At 46.5% G+C, this 18,281-nt stretch overlaps 1 protein-coding gene across 24 annotated transcripts in view; it reads right to left on the bottom strand.

The window, feature by feature from the left end:
* Positions 1–4,255: 4,255 nt before the first annotated feature.
* CLASP1 (cytoplasmic linker associated protein 1) overlaps positions 4,256–18,281 on the bottom strand; it is a 193,501-nt gene continuing 179,475 nt past the window's right edge. For all 24 annotated transcript variants that reach the window (XM_033003511.2, XM_042784364.1, XM_042784366.1 and 21 more), the window contains 3 exons: positions 12,530–12,736; positions 9,615–9,731; positions 4,256–7,833 (listed from right to left, as the gene is read on the bottom strand). In XM_033003511.2, coding sequence (XP_032859402.2) covers positions 7,747–7,833; positions 9,615–9,731; positions 12,530–12,736 — 411 coding nt within the window. In that variant the 3' untranslated portion in view covers positions 4,256–7,746. The remainder of the gene's footprint in view (positions 7,834–9,614; positions 9,732–12,529; positions 12,737–18,281) is intronic.

Raw genomic sequence — 18,281 nt, 5'->3', positions numbered from 1 at the left:
GGGTCAGAGCTCCACGAGCATCCTCCCTGTGCACTGTTCCTGCCCCAAGGGACAAGCACCCATTCCTGCCAGCCCCTGTGCCGGGCAGCAAGGAGAGTTGCTGGCTCCTGGTTAATGAGCTGGCACTAAAATTTGGCTATAAATAGCCCTTTTTTGGAAAGCAACGGCTTTGCTCGGCCTGTTTAGGTACCTGCCAAGTTATGACAAAGCAGCAGAGTAATGTTGCGTAAGGGTCTTGGGTTTGACAGGCCGATATTTCCTGAGCCTTTGGCTGCAGTCAGATCCCCAGGGAGAACCTGAAACACGTAAGCATCTCCTGGGCTGCAGCGGTCCAGGGCAGCACAGAGGCTGCAGTGGTGTAACCATCCTCCCACCCACCGTGAGTGCTGCCCCGCCGGTGCGGGCACTCAGGTACTGACCCTGCTGCAACCTTCTCCAGCCCGTTTTACACGCACATATTAGCTATAACCCCATGTTACCCACAAATGGATCTGCGACTGGGGATCACAATGAGTGATGGTCTTTCTCTGGGCCTAAGAAAACACACCCAATGCCTGCTGGCAAGAGACCCCCTCCATCCCAGCCTGATGCTCAGGTTGACTTCCATGCCCATGTTGCCCCAGCAGCTTCCCAAAGGCCTTGCAGGACTTTTTTTCCCACTGCAGCAGGGGATGGAGATTTCTGGTGTGTCCTGTCCTCCCCGAGGTCAATATTACATACATTTCTGTACTGAGCCTCGTCCCAGCAGGGTCCCCTCAGGGCTGGGGTGCACTCGCTAGGGAGGGCCTTTTCTGTACTTCATGGGGGTATGAAAAAGCAAAGCAGGAAAAATGTGTTGGGTTGGTAAAGGGAAGAGCAATATTTGCTTGAGGAGGGTAAACGAGGGTTGCACAAGCAAGCAATTGGTTTGCACAATCAGAAGCAGTGGAATTATTTAACTTAACAAGTTACCACTGATCATCTGAGCTGCACTTTCTCAGGGGTTTTAGGCCAAAACATCTTATTCTTAAGCTGAAACAAATTAAGGTAAGGCACCTGGTCCAGGAGTGCAACTCCGCTGACACACAACTGCTCCTTGGCACATCCCTCAGTGGGAAGGAAAGGGTCACAAAATAATTTGAGGGGGATTGCAAAGTGTTGGACTGCGAAGAAATCAGCAGCAGTTCAGACCCTCCAGGACAGAGAAATGAATTCAGAATGGGCTGCAAGTGCTTAGAGCAAGCCTTCACACTTGCCAGGAATCTGCTAACTACCTTTAATTGCTGGCAGCAACTCTGGTCCTCCACTGTAGGGGAGAGCCCAGCAAAACCATCTAAGCCAGCAATTACAGCCATTCCTCATTCTCCATCTGTGAAGCAATCATGTAGCTTAAGACAACAGGGGACTTTGTCACAAAGGAGCTACAAGGGACAGATACTTTGAGGTGGTTCAATAAACAAACCTCCCCTTGTCAACGCGCTGCAGTCTCAGCCCTAAAGGACACGCCAAAATCCAGCACAGAAGGAGCCAGGAGGCTGAGCGAGAGGATTATTTTCTTCTGCTCCTGTATTTCATTTGGAGTAACAGCTCTGGGATGCTCCTGTCCAGCTTTTCACTTGCTGCGGTTGCATCCCACAAAACTGTTGCCTTCCATCGTGCTGGTCCTGCGGCAGAGCGGGGCGGCCTGTGCTGGCACCTCCAAAGGTGCAAGTCTTGGCACCAGGGCCCGTATTTGTGTATTTTCCAAGGAGATCAGCAGAAAGCCAGACCTAGGCAGTGCCTGGAGGCACAAGCCATTGCTGGGAGAAGACAACTTCTCCCAGAGGAGCTCTGTGCATCGGGCAATGGTTGGTCATGAGCCAGCAGCTGCAGCTCCACCTTGGCCTTCTTCCTTATAACCTGAGCACCAGTGCAAGGGTTTGGTAAAACCCAGTCGCAGGGTATGGAGAGGTGCTTTCTGGAGATGGAGTAGCCTCCTCTGCAGCCTGGTGCTCTGGAGGGAAAGGAGACCTCCAGCCATGCAGACAGCCCTCTGCATGAGTCTTGCACAAACTGCCAGAATGACCTATTTCTGCGTCTGTGGGATGTCCCTCTCCTTGGCCCCCTCAGAGGGTTTTGCAAGGACTGACCATTTTAAGCACGTGTTAGTGAAATCCAGCTCCCCAGCTCGGGATGTCTAATACCACATTTGCAATGCCTTGGACTTCAGAGGTTTTCCAAATCCCTCAAGGCTGTAAGGCTAATTTAGACCAGCATCTGGAGTTTTACAAGGCACAGACGAGGTAGCGCTCTATTCGTTCTCTTCCCTTTCTTATACCCAATACGTACCTGGCACTGCTCGAGAAAACAGACGTGGGAAGTGCTCTGGAAAGAAGCCAGGGTCACTGGGCAAGGGTGAACCTTCCCTCGTACTGCTCTGATGCAGAGTCAAAAAAGACCCTGCCGCCGCGGAGGTGAGATGGTCCATCTGCTGCAGGGAGAGCAACCACTGCTCCTCACTCCCTGCGGTGTGTTGGGCCCCTGAATCTCGATGCAGGAGTGTCCTGGGGCTGGCACCAGCACTGCTTGGTGGCAGCCGGGAGTGCCAGGGCAGAGGAGACTTCAGTGAGGGCTGCTGATGCTGTGAAGGGTCTGCAGCCAAACAAAACTATCGCTTGTCTGAAATTTCCCCAAAAAATTGTCCAACTTGGTCTAGCTCAGTAACTAGCTGAAGAGTAAAAAGGGCAGATAAAATAATCGTTTTGCAGGAGGAGAGAGAGGGGATAGATTAACTAGCAGTGCCTTATGCAGTATGGCCAGAACCAGAGTGTTCTGAACGCTCACACACCGTAACACTCTCCATGTGCTCCCCTGTCTGGGAATATTCACCAGAAGCTGAACCTCCCGTGCTCTCCCGACTCCCTTGCACCCACCACAAGGTATTTAAGGACGTTTTAAAAGCTATAAAGGTAAAAATCATACTTAGGGGAACTGTTACCACAGTGTAGAGCACTGCTTCACTACAGGTTTTTAAAATGTGATGAGCTGTTTTTCCCCCAGGGTAACACACAAGCGTTCAGGCTCCCCAGCCACTTCAAATTCAAGCTCTTTGTCTTTTGGTACCAGGCACACAGACCTGTGCAGTTCCCAGCACCCCTTCACCTCCCCAAACACTTCATCACCCAAATTTGTACTGCCACATGCTTTAAAACCTCTGCAATTCTCTTAACGAGCCTCATAACACAGGCATCTTTCGAAGCCCTTACTCCTTGAGTTATCTGACTTAGTACAAGACCATCAGCTTTCAAACAGAGTATGGCTCTCCAGTTTGTAGCATCGCAAGAATCCTCTAAAACCGTGACTTCCCAAAAGCTTTTAAAAGCTGACAGCAAAAGACCAGCACCCCAAAAGATCAGCTGCCCGCTGGCCCCACTGCCACTCGCAGTCTGGTGCCTGTGGGAAACAGCCAGCCCCCGATACACCCTCTAATTAATACATGAAAACACAGCAGCCAGGGCAGGAATAAGAGCAAATCCTTTACAAGCAAAGGCTGCCAGAGCGAGGAGCTGTGTTGGATAATAAATCTACTTTAATATTTCTCCCCCAAAAAGAAACCAAACTTCCACCTATTCTAGGGCAAACTCAAAAGGTTTTATTTTATTTTTTTTTTTTAGCAAATTCTATCACGTAAATGTTAACAAAAAACATCTGTACAATTGCCATGATACACTCAAAAGTGAAACAAATAAGATATAAATACAGATATGGATGTAACATGACAAAAGCGGAAAAAATAGAAAAAAATACATGCGCATGAACACGGTGCCAACAAAGTAATTTCTCATGGCTGGCTTTTTTCAGAGCAGTTTTTACTTCCCATTTAAAACATTGTTAGCAACATCCTGCTGTATACTACAAAGGTCTATTTTTCTGTCCCTTAATATGTAATATTATGCTTGATAAATAAAGGGGTGGGGAGAAAAGGTTTTGATGACAAAGATGCGAGTTACATTACTTATACAGGTTATTGGTAAGCTAGTAATAAGCAATAAAAAAGACAGTCTCATATTGTATTGTAATCCAGGCAAGCACACATAGTGTACCTTAAGAAAGCCACATGCCTCGATATTTCTGCACTACATGAGAACTACAGTACGTAGACCTGTGGGGCGGATGGATCCGGTATTTGCCCATGCCCACGGAGCACTGGTGCAGCCAATGGCAGAAAAAACATCCACATCTGAGATTTCGGCAACCTTGCAGCCAGGAGCCGCTGTCTGCTGAGAGTTTTCTCTCATTCAGACTTTTAAAGCATGGTGGGCAAAGAAAATACATTTTTTTTTTTTTTTACTTTTTTTTTTTTTTTTTTAAAGGTATGAAAAATTGAAGCCCTGCATAATGGGCAGCAAGGGGAAAAAAAAAAAAAAAAAAAAAGAAAGGCAGCTGCAGTAGGTGGCTACTGCTGGGAGAACGTGAACACAAGCTTCACCGGTGCGGTGAGGCACTGCCAGCATGCAGATCTTTCTCTGCAAGCGTGCGTGGACACTGTGATTTGTAGCCAGAGAGACCTTTATGCTTGCTGAAGAGAAAACAAAATGATTGTACAGCTTGCTGAAGTCAGAACGCTGGAGATCAGAGAGGTGACATTCAGAGCTAGCCCTTTGAGTACTTCAAAGGAAACACAAAAAAAAAAAAAAAATTAATCGGGTCATGTTCAACATACTAAACAACCTTACTATGTACATTATACGCAATGATTTATAAATACCTAAGCAGAACGTTCTCTACTGTATACAGGTATAACATACTTCTAGAGTACTCAAGGGATGGACAGTCCTCGACTGACTCACATAACAAAATTAATTAGCACATTAATGAGCCTCTGTTGACAAACAGAACCGAATCTGATTCAGAAAGTAAGGCCTGGTTCCACCATCTGCAGCCCCACGCGTGCCGACAGTATCGGCGGACGCCGGCTCGTCGCTGGAGGCGCGGCAGGTCGCGCGCGTCTTCCCGAGGACGAGCCGTCAACTCCTACTGCAGCGTCAGCGCGCACCAGGGGCAGTTCAGGGACGTTACAGTGCGTTCACTCTCAGTGCATACTAACAGGATTTTATAAAATATATAAAATCACTTGAGAAGGAATTCAATTCCTGGAGATTTGCTACAGTGTGCCATTCAAAAGGAAAACCAAAACCAAGCAAACAGCAAAGGGTGATGGACCAAGCTCCATCACAGTTGGGAGGGACTAATCACCATCTGGTCAGCTATGCTGACCTTCTGCACCCCAGAACTGGAACAGAAGATGCTGAACTGAGATGGGGAGAGAGAGAGAGAGAGAGAGAGAGAGGCATAAATACCAAGCAGTTCAGAGTTCAAATTTAAAAAAAAAACAAAATAAAACCAAAAAAATTCCGAACAAAACCCCAAACCCACTACTAAAAATTCAAACAAGACAGCTAACTGCTGCCAACAAGTTGGCTGTTTCCTCAAAAGGGAAAATAAAAATTTGTGTTAAACTAAAATAATTTGAATCATTCAAAAAATTAAAAAAGAATATTCTACCAAGCATACTCAAAGATGTTGAAAAGAAATGGTCCACGGAAAGGGAGACACCAACCATGGAGCAGCCAAACCTCCCTCTAGTGAAGATGGCTTTTCTGAGCCTGCAGAAAGACCCTGGGTGAATCCCACCCACCAGGATCTCATGGTTTCTCCTGCCACAGCGTTATTCATTGGGAAAGATGAGGGAAGTAGCCCTGCAGCCAGCAAAAGCCTGGACACATCCTGACAAGCTCAGGAGCAGGTCACCTCCCCTGCTCTCACATCAGCAGGGAAAGGGACCGACAAGCTTCGCAGCCCAATCCCACACAGTCCCCACCAGCCCCAATCCCTCCTGAGCTGGGGACTGGGAGGGGAGCTGGCACCAAGCGTCACCTCCCGGCACAGCTCCTCAGGGCCGGGGCTGACACACACAGGGGTAAGCTGATGGAAAGGGAGGACAACGGGGCTTCACCCTCCCCACTGCGCTGCCCTGCTGCCATACTGGGAACTCTCACACTCTCAGCACGCTACCGAGGTGTCCCTTCAGCTCCCCAACAGGGAGATGGAGAGGGCTGGAGAGACACCGAGGCACTGAGAGCAGCCAGGGAGCACACCTTCATCACCACAGCTGCACCCAGAGCTGCAGACCCACCATCCTCCTGTGACCCTGGCACTGGGGGGCAAAACCCCAGTTCTGATCCATCGCAGGTTTGGGGTGGGCATGCCTGTCATCCAGGATCCAGCTCAGGGCCAAACACAGCATTAGCGTCCTCCTGCTTCCCCCGGTTACAGGCAGAGGCAGGAGGAGCTCACCCTTTGCAAACAGAAGCGTCTCCCTTTGGGAAGGGCTGGTGCTGTGGGGTGTTTGCTGTTGGTTTGGCTCTGACTTGGTCCGTGTCATCAAGGCTGCAAAAGGATTTGCCCCGCTGCACCCTCACCCAGAGCAGCCTGCTGACAGCACTGCTCCTCCACACCCCTCCAAAACGCCGAGCACCCAGCAGGGCCGTGCGTGGGGCTGGCCGGGAAGCAGGAGGTTTCTAAAGGCAGCTAACAGCACTGCAGGCTCTTCAGGCACAGGCAGGGAGCTGTGGCAGGCAACCAGCACTGTCCCAGCTGGCTCAGAAGGTGCTTCCACGGCGTCTTTCCGTTCCGTTTCAGACACCCTTTCTGTCCTCTGGGATGAACATTTTGCTCGAAACACAAAGGAGTTGTGGGGACAAGGCCAATCACTACCCAACACCAGTGGGTCAGCTCCGAGCAGCAGATCAGCCCTTCAGACTTGAAGAAAAATGCAGCTATAGCCTCACAAGGCAGCACTGAGATACAGCCCTGCCAGCTCCCACTGCCCACCCAGGGACACACTTGAGAGCCTAATCCAACACCCACCCACCTAGCTCCAGTGTCCCATTTGCAGGCATCGGTCCCAGAATTGGGTCTCGGGTTCCCTCTGGGGCCTAACAAGTAATCCAGAGAGTCTTATGAGCATATGAAAGAGCCGAACGGGTTTGGAGGGGAGAAATATTTACACAGTCAATGAAAGGAGCAAGAGCCCAGCTGGTTTGCACAGCACAGCTGGCTGGAGAACGGTTACAGAGAAACCAGCCCATCAGAGGTCTGTCGGAAGAACTATGTACAAAAACTCAGATGTTTAAAAAGAACCTACTTTTTCATTACTTGCTGGAGATCTCTCAGTATTAAAGCATCTGAGGCTGAAATCACAGCCACATCTGCAAAGATCTCCCCATGGAGAGCCCTAGCCCTGCACGTTAGGCAAGCTGCAACAGGGGGTACAAAACAGGACCACGAGACTTGTAAGAAGAGGAGAACCTAAGCCAGAACGGCTGCAGGGAGAGAGCAGGTAACTAGCACACAGAAACCAAAACTGGGTATGAATTAAACCAACAAGATTCGTTTGACCTTTATGTGTGTCCAGGTTCTTGGACTCAGTTTTGGAACGCTAACCTAAACATATTTCTGAGATTTCAGCAGGCTATACAAATATGTTTAAGTATGGCTTTCTGTTGTTCACTTTTAATGAAGACTGCAACACAGACCTTGCTTTCTTTACATTCAATACCAGTAAGATTCTACATAAAAGCTTTTAAGGGACTAAAATACTGATTGCAATAAATATCTGCACGGCCTCCTTGAGCTGATGGAGCACGCCAGTGAAGAGTAGCAGAAAGGTCTCTGAGAGGCACCGTTGATTGCTTCTAAGTCTACACATATGTCCACATATCTCCATTAACTGTGCGTTGAAACATCTGAAGAGGAACTGCTGTTGCTGTTGGTGGTCTGGGCCCTCTTTATGTACAAGTTTAGTAGCTTCATCTGAAAGAAACAAACAAACGTCAGGAGAAGATGCCAGGAAAAACAGGCAGACTAGGGTCAACTGCAAATCTTAAAACTTGCTTTCTGCAGTGAACTCAGTTCTGAGCTGACACTGGGCGCTCTGGCGGAAAAGCAGAAGCAAAGCTGAACATATTTCAGAACAGACAGCCGCAGGAGGGTACACCTAGTCCCACTGAGGTTACAGACAGTTTTCATGGGATTTAGAAAGACCTCTTGCATTTCTCTTCAGCAGCCATCAGTTCACAGATCTCAATCCTGCAGCCTGCTCTGAGCAAACAGGATTCCTACAGCGGTCAGTGGGGCTGCAGGCACACCAGGGATCAGAGAGCCACAGTCCCTCCTAGGAAACACCCGGAACTCTCCATGCTTTATAAAATGTTAATTTTCAATGGCATTTAAATATCTTCACTAACTTGGTACATCTAGTGAAACTGCAGCTGTTATGACTATATACTTCCTTTGCATGGGTTTGTTTTCTCTGCCTTTTCACCTTAGCTCCAGATCCTCCAATGACTCACGCACACGCTTAACTTTAAACATGCAGGCAGTCTGCATAAACCCACAAGAATTACTCACATGTTTATAGTTATGTGGTGGTTCTAAGTCCGTGGCACCTAGGATACTGGGATAATGAAGTCTCTACAGTATTTTATAGGGGGATTTCCTAACTGCCCAAATGTAATGAGGTAAAACCTCAGCACCCACAACTGTCTCTTTCCAGAGCAACTTGGAGGCATAAGTAATTTGTTTAAGGACAAGACAACTCAATTCACAAGTAAAATCCAAATGTCTTCAGTCTCAGGTTGTTGTGGTCTACACCACACTTCCTACCCATGAAAGAAATTATTGCTTAAAAAAACAGAACAAAGCCCTCTCTGAACTAAGCAGCTATTCACATACAGAGATCTTGTTCAGAAAAAAAACTGCAGAATTTATCTTAAAATTGCAGAGAAATCTTGGGTATGACAACTTCAAACAGGAGAAGAAACCTTGTGACAGCTTCCTGAGCAGCTCTGAAAAGCAATCAACCACCACCCGCCTCAACACAAAATGTCAGCTCTTGTCTGAAGGACAGAGCTGAATTAGGACTTGGTTTCACTTGCAGCATATCAGGTCAGAATTTGAATTTTGCTGCTAACCTGACTCCAGGTCACACAGTCCTTTTTTAAGAGTCAACTTGAGCTTGCTGATGTCCCAGGAGGAAAGGGACACATCTGCCATGCTATTAGGAGTGAAGCTTTACCTGCATTTCTACCAGCCCTAATCACAACCTGCTGCTGAGGACGTGCTCTCCCACCCATCCCAGCTATGTGTTCCCACTACTCTTTCCACTACATTACCTGTGCAGCTGCAGAGCAGACTGAAAGCTAATTAATTTGTATTGCAGATCTGGTTTTCAGCCAGAGCAGCTAGCTGACCCAACTCGCTGCACAGTCACCCCTGGATGCAACGCCGAAGGGGCGAGGTAAACATAGCTGTAGTGGGAAGGACCCACTTGGTGGCAGCCCGCAGTTACACAGGATCAAATGTGTCATGAAACCGATCCCTGAGCACCATCGAAACTTGCTTAGTGGGATTTCAAATGCTCACACTGCTGAGCAAGGGCTGTGCTGTTCTAGTGGTGTTGGCATGGCAAGATAGGATTTAACAGAGTACAGGGAACTTGTCCCAGGGCTGCCATGAAGCTACTGGTCTTGCTGATAGTAGTGCAAGCCATTCAGCTGGCTAGCATCAAACCACCAGATGCATTACTCTCATACCTTGCTTCCCGTGAGTTGTGCGAGATGAGGTTTCAGTTCTTCTCCAATTACTGAATAAATTGCCACTAGGCAAAATACGCTAGCTTTACGGACACTGCTCTCCGTATTATCATAACCCTAGGAAACAAGGAAGAAAGGTCAGAAGTCAAACAACATTAACATCCTTCCAGAGCAATATACTACAGAGCTGATGAACATTTTGCAAGTGTGGCTGACCTAACAGACCAATAGAAGGGTCTTGCTTAACATAACAGTTTGCAACCTGAATATTCAAAGAGTGTGAAAATACAATCACCCAGTACATCCTATTTGTTCCTTATATTATTAGTTATTACTATCGTGTTAATAAGTTATTAATATCTTACTATTTATGGCATTAAGCAACAATACACTGTTTTCCAACATGAGCTTAGGACTTTATCAAATATACACACTTCTCTATCCAGTTCAGATGACCATACGCTATCCTGGATGGTCAGGACTTCTTGGAGGAGAGCACTCGTGCTCCCAGGTTGCCTTCAGAAAAGTCTTAAACACTGTGCTACACACTGAACTACGTCTGTAACCTGGAGCTTTTTGATTACTTATCCAGTAGGAAATACCACAGAACAGAACATGTAGGTGTGAACACACCCTGTAGGTGTGCCGGATCTCTGGCAGCTTCAGGAGAGCTCAAGCTAGCCACCAGGTCACGCAGCAGCGGGTGACCTCAGTCCTGTACTCAGGCAGGGATCCATCACTAAGCAGCCATCCCAGGAGAAACGCAGACATCACTTCAGCCTGCGGGACGCTGGCTCCTCCGGATGCAGGGTGACCTCTGCCGGGAAAGCCAGGAGGAGGGATGAGGCATGGCTGGGGCTGCCCGCTAGCAGGGCTGATGTTCTAGCTGCAGGGTCAAAATACAGTCTGAAACGACAGTCTGCAGTCCCAAAGAGCACCGGACTAGAAAAGCAGAAGACCTAAGTGAGCTCAGAGAAACACCAAGCTATTGAGGACCGAGGTGGAAAAAAGTCTGAGCCCTGGCCCACAGCAGAGGAATGCCCACGGAGACACAGCCCGCTGCTAGGCGGGCAGCTGGGACGCAGGGCTTTCTCTGTGGGTCCCAATCCAAAGGCTCCTGAACTTTTCAGATGCCTCTGCTTGACCACAAGTCTCCCTATGGGCCTGGCATTTTGCTTATGTGTGCATCCCAAATTGCTCCCACGGGGGCAGGCAGATCCGTGTGGTATTGAGGCCCGAGAGGGCTGCGTCCCAGTGGGCACTGGGCTGGTAGAGCCTGCCCCATACGCGCCAGTGGGACTGTCACCCCACCCCTCCATCTGCCAACTTGCTTGCAAGGCAGCAGCTGCTACTTCTCCCAGCATTTAATAACACAGCCCAACAGCTGGAGCACTCGCTCAGGAGATGACACGGGCTCAAAGCTCTCTTCAGCCTGAGGGTATCAAAATGCAGCGCACGGGAAAGTGCCTCGCAGCCCAGCTCTATCCTCACAGCTCCGAGGGAGCCAGGGCTCTGCACCAGGACTGAGGCAAGCACCACAACTTTCCCCAGCCAAGCCCTGTTCTTGCACGGACACTCGGCTGCTGAACTACACCCTTGTGCTCACACTGCTGGTGTCCAACGCTCCTCAGCTCTTCACCACCCTGCCGACACCCTCGGCACGGTACACAAGCACACAGGTGGTTCCCTCTGTGCACAGTCCTTCAGCCAGAAGGACCCCAAAGTACTTCCCAAACGTGAGGAGTAGATTCCTTTGATCACTATGAGTTTCTGACGTGAAGAAATACCAGTGGCAGCTCCAAGATGCAAAATGGCAAACTAGGATCCAAAACAAGATCCGTTTTAAGACATGGAAGCAATTTAATAAAACAAATGTAACTGCATTTTTAAAGGCATGCTGTTGCCAAACTTTTCCAGAGCACTGAAGCTCCACTGTTCAGATTTTTGTCTCCAACAATTATGGCTAATAGCTTTTTACAGCAAAAGTTTAGATCAATAAAGAATTGCCTGATTCTCAGAAGTTGAGATTTAAGAAAAGAATTGCAAGAGCTGACACTACAAAGTTGGCACAAATGCTATGATGCACAAGCAGAATTTCTGACTTTGCTGTGATCCTTCCAACTTTTTATGCTCACAATGAGGAGGCTTCTTTATCCCATTTCTCTACTGAAGTCTTACCAACCCAAACATGTCTCCCCTTTCACACTGACTGTTCCTGTTGCAATCCCTCCCCAATAAACACACATACATTCTCTCCTCCCTTGCTGCTACTTCCCCTCACTTCATTCTTGCTTGCAGCCTCATCCCAGTCGCTGACACTGCCAGCTGCACGTGCAGGGAACAGAAGACAACACTGATACAGCCAGCGCCAGAAGCTAAATTCACAATGTAAGACTGAACCTTAGTGCTGGCAAAGACACAGCTCCCCACCCAGCCTGAGAGGGTTATAAAAGAGGCTGAATGAAGTCAGTGAATAGTTTGGTCCTGATTTCAGACAGAAAAGAGGAAAGGACCAGCTTGCCTGCCGGGATTCAAATTCAAGTGCAAAGTACAATCAAAGCGCAGAATAGCTCAGCAGAATTGAAAGAAACTACAAGATGTATTGCTTGGGATTTACTGAGACAGCATAAGAAGTTGCTAACTCCTACTCTCAAATTTATTACCTGGCTGCTACCGGCTTGTTTAGGAGCCAGACCAAGGCATCTAATCGTGGAACATACACATAACAATCTTCATTTTCTTTTCCTTACCATTAAAAATATCAAAAGCTCAAATATAAAAAACCTAAAGGGATTAAAACTAATTTACCAAAATCTGGCCCCAGAGGGTCCATCATTCTCTCTTAGGTCACAGGCCTCACAAATTACTCACTAGTGGTTTGTACTCAGGAGCATTTGTGACATGGGATTCTGTACCTGTAACAACCCAGGAATGATATCAGGAAGGAGCTGATGCAACGATTCCTTGGAAATCCTCTCGATGACTTTTGTCTGCATTTTGATGGCAGCTAAATTAATTGGATAATCTGCAGTCTGAATGATGGGGCAAAGCACCTTGATGCATTGCTCGGGGTGGATGGAACTTGCCAGGGTGGAAGCAGCTTCTTCAGCAGCTCTGACGACCTGGAATGAAAGCAGAGCAAAACCTTATGTTAACAAGGTCACACTTTGCAGCCAACACCACCGGTGTGTACGAGGAATGACTGCCAGGAAATGCTTGGGGATGCTTGTTAGCAGATCTGCAGGAGGCTCTGTCAAGAGGTTATTGACTCAGATAATTCACATCCTTTGCCTCCAGTGACATCTTTGCTCCAGCCAGTGGTAAGGAGTCCATCCTGCCTAATGTAACTGTGCCAAAGTTGTGGTTAGTTTGAAAGTCATCTGTCACCCAAGATGGATAGGCACTCCTATCCTAGGAGAAGCGGAGAGGATGACATCTCTCTAGCTACTATCAAAGCACCTAAACCCATCAGCTTAGACTTCATACAAAATTTATCTCCTTAAACATTATAACAACACTGTTGCACCTTTTAGTATGCATCTCACCTGCTGAGTGCCCAAGCTGAGACACCCACACCTACACAGATGTGTCCTGCCATTTCCCAGCTAAATTTTTATGCTATAATCCAACCCAGGCCACAGGCACAAACAGGCTTTAGGGTGTCCCTGACCAGGCAGCTGTGCTCTCAGTACATCTAACCCATAAAGGCAGCACTGGGGTCACTATAAAATGTGAGAGGAAGAACAAGTGGAAACAGTGGTAGCATGCACCTTTTGCAACTAGCCCACGCTGTAAATCAGTCACACAAGGGACATCCTGCCCAGTATCCTGCCTCCAGTAAACAAGGGAGATCCTAAATTCAATTCCACCTTACCCTGACGGAAGGCAAATTCACAACTTCCACACTCTTTCCCAGCAGGTAGGACAGATAGCTGAAAGAAGAAAGACCCAATTCTGGTCTCTCCTCCCATGAGAGTTTATTCATTTTACATTCGGCAGTAATTGGATAAAAAAACAGGATGGGAAGGCAGGTTTTCTTTTTTCAAGTGTCTGTGCTAATTGCCAGGCAACAGAATGAAGCTTCCTCTTGGTTTCACTCTTCCTGGCCACAAATCACACACTCTTTGCTCCTTATATTCTTGTTTCGGTACAAAAGATGGAGGAAGCTTTTGCTCATCTTATCTCGCTCTCCTCTTCTCAGGACTTAATTTTAAGGGAGGGTAAATGGACAGAGATGCCCCAGTGGGCAGACTTAAATCCAACACCTCAAATTTAAGAAGAAAGAAGCTTTGACAAATCCTCATGCATAGGACCTTCCTGCCAGCCCCAGGCAGTCCCTAACTGAGCCCAGGAAGCATTATTAGAGCCTTTCAAAGCACTCCCTCTTTCCTGATTGTGCGGGAAGCTCAGACGCCTAGCCCTGGTTCTCCAGCTCATTTGAAGCTGAACTACCTGGGCTTGTCTGAAGTCAATACTTTGAAACCAGCACTAGGAAATCTGTCCCAGGCGATCTGCAAAAAAGCAAATAAACCAAACCACACGTCTCCCATCATTTACACTGAAGGCATAGCTGCTGGATTCTCCTCATGCCCCTCTTCCACATGCTGTCATGGTATGAAACTCAGGGATTTCTATTTGACTAAGGCAACCCATGGACAGATGTAGCTCTAACAAAGCCTCAAACAGAAGGTGAGCTTTTGTTATTTTTAAGTAACTACTGTGGATAATGCATGAACCAGGAGTATCTGGAAGTTTATCTCCATCCTTACTAAGGCAAGAATGTCTCCCTGCCTGGATTACAAAACACTTTCCAGAAAGGTTTAACTGATTTTTTAAAATAGCAGCAATGAATAGTGACCAGAAGAGATAATCTCCATCTACAAAGCCCGCATCACTCTCAATCTTAGAATCAGGGCCACACTGCTATCATTTATCTTCCACTCATGCTGACAGCTATCACCCTGAAACAGGAATGGTCCCACTTGTACACCCAGGAAATAACAAAACTCATCCGCCTGACTCTTGGCATACTCTAAGGCAAACACAACAGCGAACGTGATCTCAGATACTTCACATACCACAAATATTGCATGCAGGCAGGATGGTGAAGCAGACCTGAGACTGTGACTGCTTCTCTATCAGTGCTCTATTTACAGAAGAAAAGCTGTCAAATTGCTCCATCTACTTCAGACCTTTCTCAGCATTTAATTATAATATTAAAACATACTCCAAAAATAATGGCAATCCACAGAGTGGTCAATATTCAAAAAATTTAATGCTGAAAGATCTGTGAATGAGCAACCAAGAGAAACAGAACGCTTGTTTTCCCACTTCCAGCATGTTTTCCTTCTTCCAGCTATTCCTTTGCTAATTCGTCTTAAATTTCACACATGAAAAGCATGAAAGTTAATATTTTTCCATGTAAGCTAGTACTAGCTTAGAAGCAAGCACTATGCGATTTTGTTGGGAAGGGAGAGAAACACCCAAGCACTTAAGGGAAACCTAATGCCATGCTTTGGTACCATGGTGTTGAATTCCTGGAATGGATGAAGTCAGGAGCTCCCAGGAGGTCTCTTTTAAAGGAATTCACTTCTTGGCACCACAGCTTTTGACGTCTGCTTTCCCAGTGCTGAAACACTGCTACCATCAAGGTTTCCACAAACAATGCAGTGGACTTACAGAGAGCCCAGATACCTTGTAATTAATTTAACAACATTCACAAGCAAGTCACTAGCCAAAAAACTCCAACTATAATTATTTGGACACAGGTCACTTAGGATTTTGCTTTGCAACAACTGCAAACATTGTTAGTAAATGTTTTCAGACACTCTCAAAAAGAAAAGCTTGCACATATATCACAACGCACTAAAAAAAAAAAAAAGTAAAAAAAACTTTTTTTTTTTTTTTTTTTTAAAGAAACCTTAATTCCTCTTGGTATCCTACTTGATAAGAAAGAATCAATACTTCAGTATGCACCTATGGACAGACTCTGATCTCAAATACACTACTGCAGACTCCAAACAGTACAGGAGTTGGTAAAAAATTCAATGAGTCATTCTACCTGCGCTTCAGCTTCACATCCTGTTTGCATACAGTTTACCATGCACATTAAGTTGCAGGTATGAGGCAAGTGCATGAGACACAGCCTTTTTTTAAAAGCCTATTAACCAATTCCAAGAACAAAGGGTTAAAATACAGCTGTAATTTTTCACAAAAGAAGCGAGTATTCAAATAGCAACAAAGGTCATACACATTTTGAACACTGTAAGGTCAGCAAAAAAAAAGTTGTGAAGGTGCAGGATTTATTTATGCCCCTGCAAATACTCCTTTCAGCAAAGCTGCCCATTTCTAGCAAGGATCTGGCCGCATTTACACAGCAGTGGGGTATTTCACATCACTTCTCCCTGAAGTGCCTGCCCTCTGAATACAGAAGGATGCATGACACGTGTCCAGTAACATTCCTGCTGATATTAGCTTGTAAATGTGACAACACCATGGAGACTTCCAAGTCTTCCGAGAGCACATCTGGCAGACAGTGTCTGCATCTAAGCCACACTTCAGCAAACCCCTTAAGCGCATGTTTAATAACATGCTGAAGTCTCATTGACATCAATGGGATTCAAGCATGTGCTCACATGCTTACTTGAATCAGAGCCTCTGCAGGTAACTAGCTCCCATCTCCCTTGGAAAGGACCAGCCCGGGACAGGGTGTAGGAAGGGGAAGGGCAATACTAGCTGAGAGTGAGCCAAAAAGACAAGCTGATCCATGCCGGCACAGAAATCCAAATGTCACCATTCTGCAATGCCAGTATCTGCCCTGTCCAAAAGGTTTTTCCTTCTGGTTTTGGCAGAACAAAACATTCAGCCACCCAGACCGACTCCGCATCCCATGAGGGAAAGCATATGTCTCTGAATACTTACACAGTGCGCTCAGAGTCCCGCTCACCTGGTAATGCCAGAGGAATCAGCAGCGTTCCCACACGAAGGGAAGTGCATTATAAAAAGATACAAACTGCCAGGTCATTTGGCAGCAAGAACACGCAATTATAGCAGAGTTTAGCAAAGATACTTTGCCGTGAGGCACAACACTTGTGTCTTGCAAATTATACATACCATACAGTATCGAAAAATCAAATATCTTTTTTAATCAGGGCTTTAACCTGACCAGCAGAGTGAAACAACCTTAAAAGGAGTGGGAGAAATGAGCAAACAGAATCAAGCAACAGGACTTCCTCCCACCTTTGGAGGCAAGATCAACAGATACACACCGGGAAGTGACGGGAATGGCTCATACTAATAGCAGACAGCACAAGAAGTAGTGGCTATGAAACGCATTCTTTAAATTAGAGAAAAAGAAAGGCGCTATTTGCTACATGTTCAGACTGGGGAACTCACTGTCACAAGAGGATTAAAAATTAGACAAGTTTACTGAAGAAAAAACAAAAGGCCAAAGCACACAGAGAGGCACGCAGAACCATTAGCATGTGCAGGCTGTAAGCTTCAGAGAGCTGGAAGGAGGGGGACTATCCACAGGGAAACATCACTGTATGCTTTCTTCCTGCTAGTCAGTCAAGTAGTGTATTAAGTGAAGGAAACTTTTTGCCTGACCTAATATAATTATTCTCAGCGATCTCAATAATATGAAAAAATCCTAGCAAAGCCATCAAATGATGATGGGAGTTGGAAGCAGCGTGTTCAAAGAGGCGGCTATGAAGTAAGATGTGAAAGACTAGAGAAAGCCTGCAGTGCTTTCAAAACACAGACACTAAGCTGTATGTAAGAGATGTCACAAACATGATTTTACTTCCCGTAAAAGCTTAGAGCAAACCATGGCTTGAACTGGATAGTTCGATATCATTCAACACAGGGCAGGTAGCCCAGGAATGCAGATCTAAAAGATAGCGCTTTGCCTTGAAGAAGCAGGTTTTTCTCCTTTCCAATGCTTAGCTTACACTCTACACACCAGAGACCAGATTCAGCCTGACCTTTCCTGGCATAACATAAACTGTGTTTGCTGGTGTGTTCCTGTGGTGCATTAAGACCTCCTCAGTGAGTCTCCCAAAAGAGATAAATCGTTATACTTCCACCCAGTTTGCTTTAGGGAAGGAATCATATTCACATGCACAAAGCCAAAGAGGTGTAGCACACAGATAGGCTGATCACCCCTAGCAATGTCTTCCTTAATGTTATAAAGGAGTAATCTTCAAAGTAACAGGTTAGGTGGTCCCAGGAATATGCATGTGAAATGCTTTCTGATTTCAGTGGGAGGGGATACACTGATGTACAGTATTAGAAACAGTGTGATCAAGACAGGCACCTGTCACAGATCCCTTTCTTTTAATAGAAAAGCACACTGTTATCATCAACGTTCTACAACATTTGCTGGTCAAACTTTGGATGACAATTCCCACTGGTTTACCTGGTTCACAATGCACTGCAGCAATGGGATCCTGTTCACTTAGGACAGCCAGACCCAAGACACCATCTCTTCTACATAATTTCTTCTGCTCAGCTTTTACTGTCAGTGCATTAGAGACGTTGCTTGCTGCCTGATGTCTGCAACCAGCAGCTTGTCTGTGGCAATCTGCTCTTGGTCAATACGCTGCAGCTTTCTAAAAGGTTTTTATGGTTTCATTTCTGCTTTGAAGCGACACAAACTACTGGCAA

The sequence above is a fragment of the Tyto alba genome, unplaced genomic scaffold (assembly GCF_018691265.1).
Source record: "Tyto alba isolate M040663 unplaced genomic scaffold, T.alba_DEE_v4.0 Super-Scaffold_7, whole genome shotgun sequence".
Lineage (NCBI taxonomy): Eukaryota > Metazoa > Chordata > Aves > Strigiformes > Tytonidae > Tyto > Tyto alba.
This window is presented reverse-complemented; position numbering and strand designations above follow the sequence as displayed.